At 42.0% G+C, this 13,436-nt stretch overlaps 1 protein-coding gene across 2 annotated transcripts; it reads right to left on the bottom strand.

Annotated features, from left to right (window-relative positions):
• Positions 1-240: 240 nt before the first annotated feature.
• Positions 241-11,528, bottom strand: LOC110526382 (ras-related C3 botulinum toxin substrate 2). Of its 2 annotated transcripts, XM_036949166.1 has the most exons (7): positions 11,388-11,526; positions 8,326-8,397; positions 7,657-7,774; positions 7,314-7,376; positions 3,290-3,449; positions 1,033-1,166; positions 241-719 (listed from the first exon to the last, which is right to left on the bottom strand). In XM_036949166.1, the coding sequence occupies exons 1-6, from the start codon at positions 11,420-11,422 to the stop codon at positions 1,036-1,038; spliced, it is 579 nt and encodes a 192-aa protein (XP_036805061.1). In that variant the 5' UTR covers positions 11,423-11,526; the 3' UTR covers positions 241-719; positions 1,033-1,035. The 2 variants fall into 2 exon arrangements, with proteins under 2 accessions (XP_036805061.1, XP_036805062.1); XM_036949167.1 differs by lacking the exon at positions 241-719 and having other exon boundaries at positions 1,106-1,166; positions 3,286-3,449; positions 11,388-11,528.
• Between the last annotated feature and the right edge of the window lie 1,908 nt (positions 11,529-13,436).

Consider the following 13,436-nt stretch of genomic DNA (forward strand, 5'->3'; position numbering starts at 1 on the left):
AGGTGGATTGTATTTATCATCATTAGTCATTTAGGTCAACATTGGATCATTCAGAGATCCTCACTGAACTTCTGGAGAGAGTTTGCTGCACTGAAAGTAAAGGGGCTGAATAATTTTGCACGCCCAATTTTTCAGTTTTTGATTTGTTAAAAAAGTTTGAAATATCCAATAAATGTCGTTCCACTTCATGACTGTGTCCCACTTGTTGTTGATTCTTCACAAACAATACAGTTTTATATCTTTATGTTTGAAGCCTGAAATGTGGCAAAAGGTCGCAAAGTTCAAGGGGGCCGAATACTTTCGCAAGGCACTGTACCAACACAATATCTTGTGTGTCCCAATTAACACCCAATTCCCTATGTAGTGCACCAGGGCTCTGGTCAGAAGTGCACATAGGGAATAGGGAGCCATTTGGGACACACTTACATCAAGGTCAAATACCACCTTCACAGTCGAGGGGAAAACATTACAGTATATTATTCAGATTATGAATATTGTGCACCTTTATCCTACACTATATACCTGTACCAAACAAGCACACGTTAGAGACCATCGTAATATAATTAACATCACTAAATATAGTATTTCATATTCATTTAACCATGTAGGCTTTCATAAGTCAATGTTTTTTTGTGTAGCAGAGTAGAACTAAAAGGCCTTTTTGAGTTAACATCTGTCTCCCTGGTTTGTTCGCTGTCCGTTTTCACTCTTAGCTGCATCTAGAGAAACAACAACAACAACAGATGGAGAGAATAATGTAGACAGACTTCAGGTACAGGCTCTCTAGCTTTCTCACCCTCCCATCCACCACTATAGCCGTCTTTGTTTTCAGAGACTCCAAACCTCTATCTCTCCCTCGCTCCCTCCCTCCATCTCTCTCATCAGTTAGAGAACTAGGCATCACTTCTTCCTAACCTTGGTGGGCTGTGGGCAGAGGCCCTGCCTCTCACTCTCTCTCCTTCCCTCCCTAACTCTCGATCTCCCTTCTTCCCCCTCCCCCTCCCCCTCTCTCCCTCCCTGCCTCCCTCTCACCTGTTAGAGCAGTAGACATTTCTTCTTCCCGACCTTGGTTGGCTGTGGGCAGAGTACTGCCCTGATAGCCTCGTCAAACACTGTCTTCAGGCCACGCTGGGTCAGAGCAGAACACTCCAGGTACTTCACAGAGTCTGGGGAGGGAGGGAGGGAGGGTGGGAGGGGGAGAGAGGAAGATAGATAGATAGATAGATAGATAGATAAATAGATAGATAGAGAATGAGGAGGGAGGGAGGGGAAGCAGGAGACAGAGAGAGAGAGAGAGAGAGAGAGAGAGAGAGAGAGATGAAATTCCACAGTGTGCCATCACAGCAGCAATATTTGTGACCTGTAGCCACAAGAAAAGGGCAACCAGTGAAGAACAAACACCATTGTAAATGCAACCCATATTTATGTTTATTTATTTTCCCTTTTGTACTTTAACTATTTGCACATCGTTACAACACTGTGTATAGACGTAATATGACATTTGAAATGTCTCTATTATTTTGGAACTGCTGTGAGTGTAATGTTTACTGTTGACTTTTTATTGTTTATTTCACTTTATATCATCACTTTATATATTATCTACCTCACTTGCTTTGGCAATGTTAACACATGTTTCCCATGCCAATAAAGCCCTTGAATTGAATTGAGAGAGAGAGAGAGAGATGAAATACCATGGTGTGCCATCACAGCAGCAAGATTTGTGACCTGTTACCACAAGAAAAGGTCAACCAGTGAAGAACACACACCATTGTAAATACAACCCATATTTATGTTTATTTATTTTCCTTTTTGTACTTTAACTATTTGCACATCGTTACAACACTGTATATATACATAATATGACGTTTGTAATGTCGTTATTATTTTGGAACTGCTGTGAGTGTAATGTTTACTGTTGACTTTTTATTGTTTGTTTTACTTTAGTTTATTATCTACTTCACATGCTTTGTCAATGTAAACATATGTTTCCTATGGAGAGAGGCAGAGAGAGAAGTGTGTACATGCAGACAACCCAGATAGGCACTTCATTCTCCATTCATGTCAACATTCATCTCAGATATGAATCTGAGGAGATGCTGTCTGAAGAGATTGGTACAGCTCCTCTAATTTAATACTAGTCATAGAACACTTGGAAAACAAAATATCAATCAATCAAATGTACTGTATTTTATAAAACCCTATTTACGTCAGCTTCTTACGGATAGGCGGGACAGTCGTGTCCCACTTGGGCAAAAAACAGGGAAAATGCAGCGCGTCAATTTTTTTAACAATTATATAAAATCAAACTTTCATTAAATCACACATGTAAGATACTCAATTAAAGCTAAACTCGTTGTGAATCCAGCCAACATGTCAGATTTTTAAAAGGCTTTTCGGCGAAAGCATAAGAAGCTATTATCTGATGATAGCACAACAGTAAACAAAAGGGGTAGCATATTTCAACCCTGCAGGCGCTACACAAAACGCAGAAATAAAATATAAAACATGCATTACTTTTGACGAGCTTCTTTTGTTGGCACTCCAATGTGTCCATTAACATCACAATTGGTCCTTTTGTTCGATTAATTCCGTCCATATATATCTAAATGTCAATTTATAAAGCGCGTTTGATCCAGAAAAAAACAGCTTCCAAAAAACGCAATGTCACTACAAAATATTTCGAGAGTTGCCTATAAACTTTGCCAAAATATTTCAAACTACTTTTGTAATACAACTTTAGGTATTTTTAAACGTTAATAATCGATCAAATTGTAGACGGGTCTATCTGTTGTTCAGTCCAAGAAGAAAACAAACCAGCGCCACTTTTCACGTCTTGCGCAACTCTCAACAGCGTTACCAAGTTCCTAGTCGGCCTACTTCTTCATTGCACAAAGGAATAACCTCAACCAAATTCCAAAGACTGGTGACATCCATTGGAAGCGGTAGGAACTGAAAACCAGTTCCTAAGAAATATCGTTTTCCAAAGAGAGTCACTGAACAGACAGAGACCTAAAAAAAAAAAAAATCTGAACGCTTAGTCCTCGGGGTTTTGCCTGCTACATAAGTTCTGTTATACTCACAGACATGATTCAAACAGTTTTAGAAACTTCAGAGTGTTTTCTATCTAAATCTATGAATATGCATATCTTATATTCTTGGCATGAGTAGCAGGAAGTTGAAATGAAAATTCTGCCCCCTAGCCCCAAGAGGTTTTAACACTTTAGAGTACTTTACAAAATACAACTCCATCATCATAAAAAGTAATGGATTATTATATGCAATGACCTACCAACATCCTTGGCCAGCGCTAGGCCTTGTGGGTAGGTGATGGGGGCCAGTTTCTTCTCTTTGAGCTTCTCGATGGTCTCCTTCTCGTCCCTCAGATCCAGCTTAGTACCCACTAGGATGATTGGGGTTGACGGGCAGTGGTGACGCACCTCTGGGTACCACTAAAGAAGAGAGAGAGAGGGAGAGGGTGGGGGAGGAGGACGAGGAGAGAGAGAAATGGAGAGAGAAATATTTTATTATCTACTCTTAGCCACCAGTTATCCTCACCTCTGGATACCACTGTAGAGAGAGAGAGAGAGAGAGAAAGAGAGAGAGAGAGAGAGAGAGAGAGAGAGAGAGAGAGACAGAGACAGAGAGACTGAGAGAGACTGTCATGTATCCCTCCAGAACTGTCATAACACACCTGGCCGGTATTCCATTTGATTAGTAATTGTATAAGTGTGCCCTTTGTTCACCATTGTCCTGTTGGTTATTGTTCCCATGTCCATTGGCCATGTGAGTACCTGTGCTCTGTTGTTCTGGCCTTCGTGCCGCGTGTATTGCGCAGATGATTATGGGTCTCGTCCTGTGTGGAATCATTTTGTGCTTGTGTTTGGTACACTGTGTCCTATGATAAATATACTGTATGTGGGTACACTGTGTCCTATGATAAATATACTGTATGTGGGTACACTGTGTCCTATGATAAATATACTTACTGTATGTAGGTACACTGTGTCCTATGATAAATATACTGCATGTGGGTACACTGTGTCCTATGATAAATATACTGTATGTGGGTACACTGTGTCCTATGATAAATATACCGCATGTGGGTACACTCTGTCCTATGATAAATATACTGTATGTGGGTACACACACACACAAACACATTTGAGCATACGGATAGAAACTCAACACAAAGGGGAAGCATCATTCCATCATGTTGTGACCCATAGCAACACTCTGTGATAATCTAGTATCTGCATAGAACAACATTTGCGGTAGAGGGACCGGGTCGTCATGGCGACAACAGTAAAACAGCAAGGAGAAACAGAAAACGCAAAAATACTTTTGGCATTGGATGGAGAAGAGAGTGAAGGGGCAACAGAATTAACATGAGTGGATTGTGTAATGTGGGCTAGCTATTGGGAAAATTCCTTACAAACAAGACTAGATATTTCTTAAAAGCCAGATCCAAATGGAGTGTTGTGAAGAGTCTCTTCAGATGATAAGAGACTAAAAGGCTGTGGATTCTACTCAATAGAATGTGTGTGTGTCATTGTGACATCACTACTACTCTATCTGTGCGACACATAGTCTCATTCAATTAAAACTACGCATATGCACTAGACCAAGTATGGACTATCTACATGTACCCTGACTTGGACTCCACCTGTGACCGCTGCCAAAGGGAACCAGCCACTTTACTGCCCAGGTTCTAGTCGTGTCCCATGATCAAACCATACCGGTTACATATAGTCCATACTCTGTCAGATGTTTGGGGATGACCAGGGAACTCTGCCCCCTAGAGGTTCTCCTCACCTTAAGGTCAAGGTTATGAACAACATAGTGTGATGTTGTTGCATGTGTTACCGTGCTGGTCAGATGGTTCCTCTTACTGGAACAACTGTAGTGCTCCATCACACACTACACCAGGGCTGTCAACTCATTTTTACCCTGGGGTCTCAATCGCTCCTCCACGAGGGCCAGAGGGAGGGCCACGCTGAAAATTGGTAACATTTAATCACCGTCAACATTTGGAAAAAATTGTCCTCTATCCATCCTTTAGGAATTTTCGATGCTCCCTAACTTTCTAGCTTTCATTTTGATTATTATTAGCGAGATGGACACAGTCAAGAAACAGACCTCTTTTACACTACTTGGGAAGCCTGTCTGTTATACTTAGACTGAACCAGTGTGTCCTTTGGGAGGAAACATCATTGTTGATAGGTAACATAGACCCAGGTGTTGCTTCACCTCCGTTGTTACATGAAATAAATGTGTTCTGATGTTTTTGTCTCATATTACCACTGATTTATTTATACTTTCCTTAAATCAAACAAACATTGTGAAGGGCATTTGTTTTGAGGGGCAGGACATGGGTTGGGTAGGTTACTTTCTAAATGTAATCCATTACAGTTACTAGTTACCTGTCTCTGACTGGACAGACTCACTCAGCTGGTACAAACTTAAACTTCAACGTTTTTTAATGCTGATTTGAATGTCATGGAGAAAACAGAAAGGTTTCATCAATTATTTTGTCACAAACATCCTTTCTGATTTTCGGGCTGGGAGTGGGTCTCTTGGGAGGGGGTGGAGCGGCCTGGGAGTGCGTCTCTGGGGAGGGGGTAGAGTAGCCTGGGGGTGCGTCTCTGGGGAGGGGGTGGAGCAGCCTGGGAGTGGGTCTCTGGGGAGAGGGTAGAGTAGCCTGGGAGTGGATCTCTGGGAGGGAGGGGGGGGTGGAGCGCAGGAGTAGGTCTCTGGGGAGGGGGTAGAGTAGCCTGGGAGTGGGTCTCTAAGGGAGGGGGTAGAGTAGCCTGGGAGTGGGTCTCTAGGGAGGGGGTAGAGTAGCCTGGGAGTGGGTCTCTAGGGAGGGGGTAGAGTAGCCTGGGGGTGGGTCTCTGGGGAGGGGATAGAGTAGCCTGGGAGTGGGTCTCTAGGGAGGGGATAGAGTAGCCTGGGCGTGGGTCTAGAGGGGGTGAAGAGGCTTCATTGTTGTCATATGACATAATTATGTGTTAATGATTATGTGTTAATGTCTTTGTATTTGAACACTACAGAACTCCTGTGTTAAAATAAATAAACAACTTTAGTTTAATATTATAATTATTTTCTAAACATTGGCTTTGTGTGGTGGGGCTGCCTGGCCCTCTCCCGGGGGACCCATCCCCGTGTGGCCCTGACCCAATGCACCTGACATCTAATAGATATTTAACACCTTCATCGTCTGGTTGGGAGACGGAGCGGGGGCATGTCGGGTGGGGTCTCCAGGGGAGGGGTGGGCTTCCTCACTATGGAGGCCAATGCTTACTATCAATATGTTCATAGTTTATCGCAGTATGAAAGAAGTCCTATTTGAGAATTTATGTCACACCACCACCCTCTCTCCACCTGAAGAAGGAAATGATAGTTTTGTTATGTTGCATCATTAAAGCTACAATCCTTAATCGAAACAATAAAAAAACGTCCCTGTTTCGCTAAAAAGCTACGGTATGGGGCTGGAGAAATGGAACTATTCTCAAATTCATAGACAGAGCTAAGGATGCAAGGACTGGCCATCCGTGATATCAAATGTATCATTTTAAACATGTTTTGAGGCTATACAGTATTAGTTTACACTTCAGTAGAACAAGCTTATATTTTGGGTTCTGATGGGGTACGACAGTTAAAGCTCCTGAGGCATTAATAAGGTATATTCTTCAAGAATCAATAGCTACATATTAGTCATTTATAAGTCCAAAAATGGATGCAGCAACTAAGGATTCTAGCTTTAATAAGTGAAAACTAATAAAAGAAGAATTCATATCTCAAATAAAAATGTCAAGGTCCTTGTTCCCAAGTGATTACGGCTGTTGTTTTGTGTGTGTCGCGTTTCACACCAACGCTGAATAGACTTTGTAGACATAATGAAAAGATCTTGAAAATAATAATGAAAAGATGTTTAAATATATCCAAAGCGCTTTCACTGGAATAGAGGTGTGTGACGGAGGAGAGAGTAGGCTCGACACAGTAGGAGCAAACAGTCCCTCTGACAGTGTGGGGACACACCGCCATCTAGTGGTCAATAGTAGGACATGCACTTTGAATCCTCACTGACATTTCCGTTAGGGCTCAATTCAATTCACCTCCATACAGCTTTATGTTTTATGGAACTTAATTAAACTTCGGTTCAGTCAATTCTGCAGGCTGAATATTCAATTACCAATTAACATGTTGAAAAGACTTTATGGAAAATAATTGGGAAATTTCAATGAATGAATGATTGAATTTTACAACGCCAACCCTGAATGTGATAGATACAGGTAGAATCTAGAGAGGATCACCTTGGCTCTGACGTTCTCGTAGGAGGCTGGGCTCACCAGAGAGAAACAGATGAGGAACACATCCTGAGAGAGAAAGTGAGAGAGAGAGAGAAAGAGAGAGAGAGAGAGAGAGAGAGAGAGAGAGAGGAGAGAGAGAGAGAGAGAGAGGAGATAGAGAGAGATCAAGCTCTATGCATTAGACTCAATTAGGTTTGTGTGTGTGTGTGTGTGTAAATGATATATAAATGTGTGTGTGTGTCTATATTATATATAAATGTTTGTGTGTGTGTGTGTATATTATATATAAATAAATGTGTGCTTGTGTATATTATATATAAATGTGTATGTACGTGCTTGTATGTACCGTCTGTGGGTAGGACAGTGGTCTCAGTCTGTCATAGTCCTCCTGTCCTGCTGTATCCCAGAGACCCAGGTTGACTGGCTTACTGTCCACCATCACATTGGCTGAGTAGTTATCAAAGCTGAGGGAGAGAACACACACACTTTTCTAGTGTACTGTACATATCAAGTGTGTGTGTGTGTGTGTACGTGTGTGTGTGTGTGTGTGTGTGTGTGTGTGTGTGTGTGTGTGTGTGTGTGTGTACTGTACATATTGTGTGTGTGTGTGTGTGTGTGTGTGTGTGTGTGTGTGTGTGTGTGTGTGTGTGTGTGCGTGTGTGTGTGTGTGTGTGTGTGTACTGTACATATTGTGTGTGTGTGTGTGTGTGTGTATGTGTGTGTGTGTGTGTGTGTGTGTGTGTGTGTACTGTACATATTGTGTGTGTGTGTGTGTGTGTGTGTGTGTGTGTGTGTGTGTGTGTGTGTGTGTGTGTGTGTGTGTGTGTGTGTGTGTGTGTGTGTGCGTGTGTGCGTGTGTGTGTGAGTACTGTACATATTGTGTGTGTGTGTGTGTGTGTATGTGTGTGTGTGTGTGTGTGTGTGTGTGTGTGTGTGTGTGTGTGTGTGTGTGTGTGTGTGTGTGTGTGTGTGTGTGTGTGTGTGTGTGTGTGTGTGTGTGTGTGTGTGTACTCACACAGTAGGGATATATTCTCCAGGGAAAGCGTTGGTTGTGTAGCTGATGAGAAGACATGTTTTCCCCACAGCTCTGAAACACACAGGGAAAATACACATCAACGTTTAAACAGCTCTGAAACACACAGGGAAAATACACATCAATGTTTTCAATAGGACTCAATGGTCATTTAAACAGCTATAACCTTAACCATTAGTGGTGGAAATGCAACATCCCACTGTGAAAACACTGGTTGAATCAACGTTGTTTCCATGTCATTTCAGGGAAAAAAGACGTAGTGACATTGAATCAACGTACAAAACTGATTGAATTTGCAAAAAGTCGTCAACTTTGAACCTGAATCCAATGACAGGATGACATTTTTGTTGATTTCATGTTGAGTTCACGTTAGTTGATAACTCAACCAAATGTAAATCCAAACTAGACGTTGAAATGACGTCTGTGCCCAATGGGTTCCCTACACCGTTTCAACACATGAAATAGACAATGAAAACATTGAAGCATTTTCTCTGTTCCATATCCAACAGCTCAATCAAAGAACTCCAGTCTGAACAAAGGAAGCTGGGTTTGGCCATAAACAACAAGTAAGCATAGTTCAAGGTGAATCAACCAATCACATTCCACTACCCCAACGTGTCCTGTCAAGTCTCAACTTCCTCAACATCATGACTTGGGTTAGAACTACATCAGGGTGTTGAGTAATACGTGAACTATCATCTTCCTCTATGGCGGACATCTTGTTTTTCCACTGAACCGTTGTTGAAGAAGACGCAGCATGGCCTTCTAGTATGATGACTACAGGTATCTCTCAGTCTATCTTCTTCCTCATTGGAAACAACCTGCTTCTTCATCACATTAGATATGAGAAAATAAACAAACACAAATACTCTGTCATTTTTCAGTTTGTTTTGTACTCAATATTTCCATTTGTCTCATTTTTACAAACACTCATATCCAGCGTGCTACTCACAGAGGTCACAGAGGTTGACAAGGGCTCATAACCACGGCAACCAGAGTAGGTCACATGGTTTACAGGAAGCCAGCTTGTGTTTTAGAGAGTGATGAGTCTGTCTGGGTTTTACCATAACCTCCTTCCTCCTTCACCAAAAACACTTGTTTAAGAGACAGGCTGGAGACAATGTCTGCATGTTATTTGGCATATTACCAAACAGATAATCGTGATAAACATACAACACTGTAATATATGAGATAATGTTACAAGCAGGGGGCTTGTGTAAATGATGCTGACAAAATGTGCCAATGGGAACCGGGCCTGTATTCACAAAGCATCTCAGACAAGGCGTGCTGATCTAGGATCAGGTCCCCCATGTCTCGTTCTTTATGATCTCAAAGCCTAAACTGATTCTAGATCAGCACTCCTACTCTGAGACACTTTGTGAACACGAGCCCTGATTAAAACTGTCAGTCAGGCAGCACTGAAAAACAGGAAATAGATCCTTTTTGGTATTTATCTCACATTCCCCAGGTTCCATGTAGAACCCTTTCCACAGAGTATTCTATATGGAACCCATGATCTCCCTCCCCCCTTCTCTCTTACCACCCATTCCTTTACAATCACCTGTTTAGGTGTATCATCTATTGAATGATAAACTGTGAAGTGAACTCACCGATTAGTGTACACTGAAAACAGGTTGTTTACACTCTCCATGTCCCAAATGGCACCCTATTCCCTACTTAGTGCACTACTTTTGACCAGCACCCCATCGGGAATAGGGTGTAATTTGGTACACAGACAATAACTGTTTGGACACTGATGTCCCCTCATCTTTGTATAGCTGATGGACTTCACGACACAATGAATATGACAACAACAACACTCCCCTCTCTGTAAGGACATGTTCCCCTCTCCTAACAATATGACCTCTACCTCATCATCTCTCAGTGTCCTAGTAAACCAGGTCTGATCGGACATCTTGGGGTCCAGTGTTTTAACATACCTCACAGTTCCATGAATTCACAGACAACGTCAAGAATGAGAACATAAATGGGGGCCTCCAAACAAACTATAGATGAAAACCCTGTCTTTTGTCACTGACCCACCAAACAAACTATAGATGAAAACCCTGACTTTTGTCACTGACCCACCAAACAAACTGAGCGTGACATCACACACCTTTGAGTTGAAAAACACAACCTTGAACATGTCAGACAAGTGAACTGAAATCAAGCTGTATACACTATAGATAGGACGACTGGTCCATGTGTTATGACCATCAATAACAGAGATAGATTTACCAACCACTCTATTCTATTCTATTACATTATGAGCCAATCAAATCACTCCTTCATGATGTGTGTATTTACCTTGTTTCAGCTGCTCTGAACAACACATGTTGTGCTTCCCAAATGGCACTCTATTTCTTATATAGTGCCTTCCTGTTGAACAAGGCCCAGGGGCTCTGGTGAAAATTAGTGCACTACATAGGGAATTAGGTGCCATTTGGGACACTGTCCCAGTGATCCTCTTACAAGGCAGCATTTTAAATGCATGTCCTGGCATGTACTATACAGCTGCTATGACTGTGTTGGTTTCTCCTATCCACAACCACGACTGTCCCATGTTACACAGTGCTCTATTCTGCCATACGAGTTCATTGAAGTTGGCTTTGGGGTTCAGATTTAATAGAGCTGGATGAAAGATAGTAGTTGTCTGTTAGTCAACTAATGATGAACTAGGTAATGAGTCGTAGGGAACTGCACTAACTGTGGAAGCTATTTTAACTCTATATCTTTGGATACACCTGATTAGTGGTGTCAACACACCTCTGGTTCTCTCAACAGACTCATGTTCATTATCTGTTACATGATTTGTGAATGGAAATATCTGTACACGTATTTCTGTAGATGTAAAACGAGAACAGAAAGAGAAGCACTTGAAGTCACCCAGGACAGAGAAAGTGAAGACATCAACAAGCATCCACTCTTGGCTTCACATACTGAGAGGCCAATACAACTCCTATAGGGTTCGATCGCTCATTGAACCAACGACTAAATCACAGCACTAAGATATCATGTGATAAAATAAAATGAAAAACACTTACCCATCTCCCACAACAACACATTTGATAGCCTGCATCCTGCTTAGTTTCAGTCAGCTCCCGCTTCTCTCTGTGCAACAGTCTGTCAGAGTTTCAGACAGAGAGAAAATAACTGCAACTCAATGCCTCATGCAACAGCAGGAAGTTGCTACAGCACTCACCTCTCTCTCTCTCTCTCTCTCTCTCTCTCTCTCTCTCTGTCTCTCTCTCTCTCTCTCTCTCTCTCTCTCTCTCTCTCTCTCTCTCTCTCTCTCTCTCTCTCTCTCTCTCTCTCTCTCTCTCTCTCTCTCTCTCTCTGTCTCTCTCTCTCTCTCTCTCTCTCTCTCTCTCTCTCTCTCTCTCTCTCTCTGTCTCTCTCTCTCTCTCTCTCTCTCTCTCTCTCTCTCTCTCTCTCTCTCCCTCTCAATTACTGAGTAATCTCTCTCTCTCTCTCTCTCTCTCTCTCTCTCTCTCTCTCTCTCTCTCTCTCTCTCTCTCTCTCCCTCTCAATTACTGAGTAATCTCTCTCTCTCTCTGTCTCTCTCTCTCTCCCTCTCAATTACTGAGTATACTCTCTCTCTCTCTCTCTCTTGATTACTGAGTGATCTCTCTCTCTCTCTGTCTCTCTCTCTCAATTACTGAGTATACTCTCTCTCTCTCTCTCTCTCTCTCTCTCTCTCTCTCTTGATTGCTGAGTGATCTCTCTCTCTCTTCCCCCTCTCTCTCTCTCTATATATATATATTATTTGAGTAATCTCTCTCTCTCTTCCTCTCTCTCTCCCTCTCAATTACTGAGTAATCTCTCAATTCAATTCAATTCTGCTTTATTGGCATAAAGTAACAATGTACATGTTGCAGAAGCTTCTTTTTGATATTTACAATATAAAAATAAATAAAAATGAGAATCAGAATTGTCAACGGGACAACAGTAACAACAATAACCAAGGGTCAAAATAACCATACATTGAACAATAATAAGCATACAGTAGAGTACATGTGCAGGTTGATTGGTCTGTCAAACACTGTCCCTCATCTTATGGCAGGCAGCAATGTAGTGCGCTGCCAACCCACAGCTCTCTGCGTCCTCCCCCAACAGGATGGGTAGCCTACTCTCATCAGAGAGCTCTTTGAGACCTTGAATAAGGATTTCAAATTTAGGAAAATGACACTCTCTAATTGTTTTATATTTTTGACATCAATGGCAAGGCTGTGCTCACTGAGCCTGTACTTTGTCAAGGTTTTTCTAAGGTTTTGATCAGTAACCATGGTCAAATATTTAGCCACGGTGTACTGTCGATTTAGGGTCAGATAGCACTGCATTTTGCTTTGTGCTTGTGTTTGTGTTTCCCAATAAGCAATATAGTTTTGTTTTGACTGTGTTGTAATTTGGTTTATCCTGATTGATTGGATGTTCTGGTCCTGACTGAGGCTTCAGTGTGTTAGTAGAACAGGTTTGTGAACTCAGGACCAGCTGGATGAGGGAACTCTTTTCTTTCTTTTCTCAGCTCTTGGCATTGCAGGGCTCGGTCTCTCTCTCTTCCTCTCTCTGCCTCTCTCTCTCTCTCTCTCGATTACTGAGTGATCTCTCTCTCTCCCTCTCTCTCTCTCTGTCTCTCTCTCTCTCTCTCTCTGTCTCTCTCTCTCTCTCGATTACTGAGTGATCTCTCTCTATCGATCACTGAGTGATCTCTCGCTTTCTCTTCCTCTCTCTCTCTTTCTTCCTATCTCTCGCTATCTCTCTCTCTCTCCCTGTCTCCGTCTCTCTCTCTGTCTCTCTTTCTCTCTCTCTTTCACTGTTGCAGCATGCACAAACACACATACACAGACCCCCCCCCCCCCCCCCCCCACACACACACACACACAAACATCAAAGATAGCCTGCCATCACACATTGAAATGCAAGATATGTTTGAAATATACATCATACATTTATATACAAATATACAAATACATTATAATCATCATCATCTTCATCGTCACTGACTCTTTCAATGAAAATAAGTTGCTCATCTATAAATAACTTTTGGGCCTTGTTGACTGAACTGTAATGGTAATGTAAAAACACTAGAGGGC

The sequence above is a fragment of the Oncorhynchus mykiss genome, chromosome 17, assembly GCF_013265735.2.
Source record: "Oncorhynchus mykiss isolate Arlee chromosome 17, USDA_OmykA_1.1, whole genome shotgun sequence".
NCBI classification, from domain to species: Eukaryota; Metazoa; Chordata; class Actinopteri; order Salmoniformes; family Salmonidae; genus Oncorhynchus; species Oncorhynchus mykiss.

Coding starts and splice junctions, on each gene's coding strand:
- LOC110526382 (XM_036949166.1), bottom strand. CDS start 11,422: ATGCAGGCTATCAAATGTGTTGTTGTGGGAGATGG. Junction 7,377..7,656: donor CACTGTCCTACCCACAGACG/GTACATACAAGC, acceptor TTTCTCTCTCAG/GATGTGTTCCTCATCTGTTT. Junction 3,450..7,313: donor ACGAGAACGTCAGAGCCAAG/GTGATCCTCTCT, acceptor TCTCTTCTTTAG/TGGTACCCAGAGGTGCGTCA.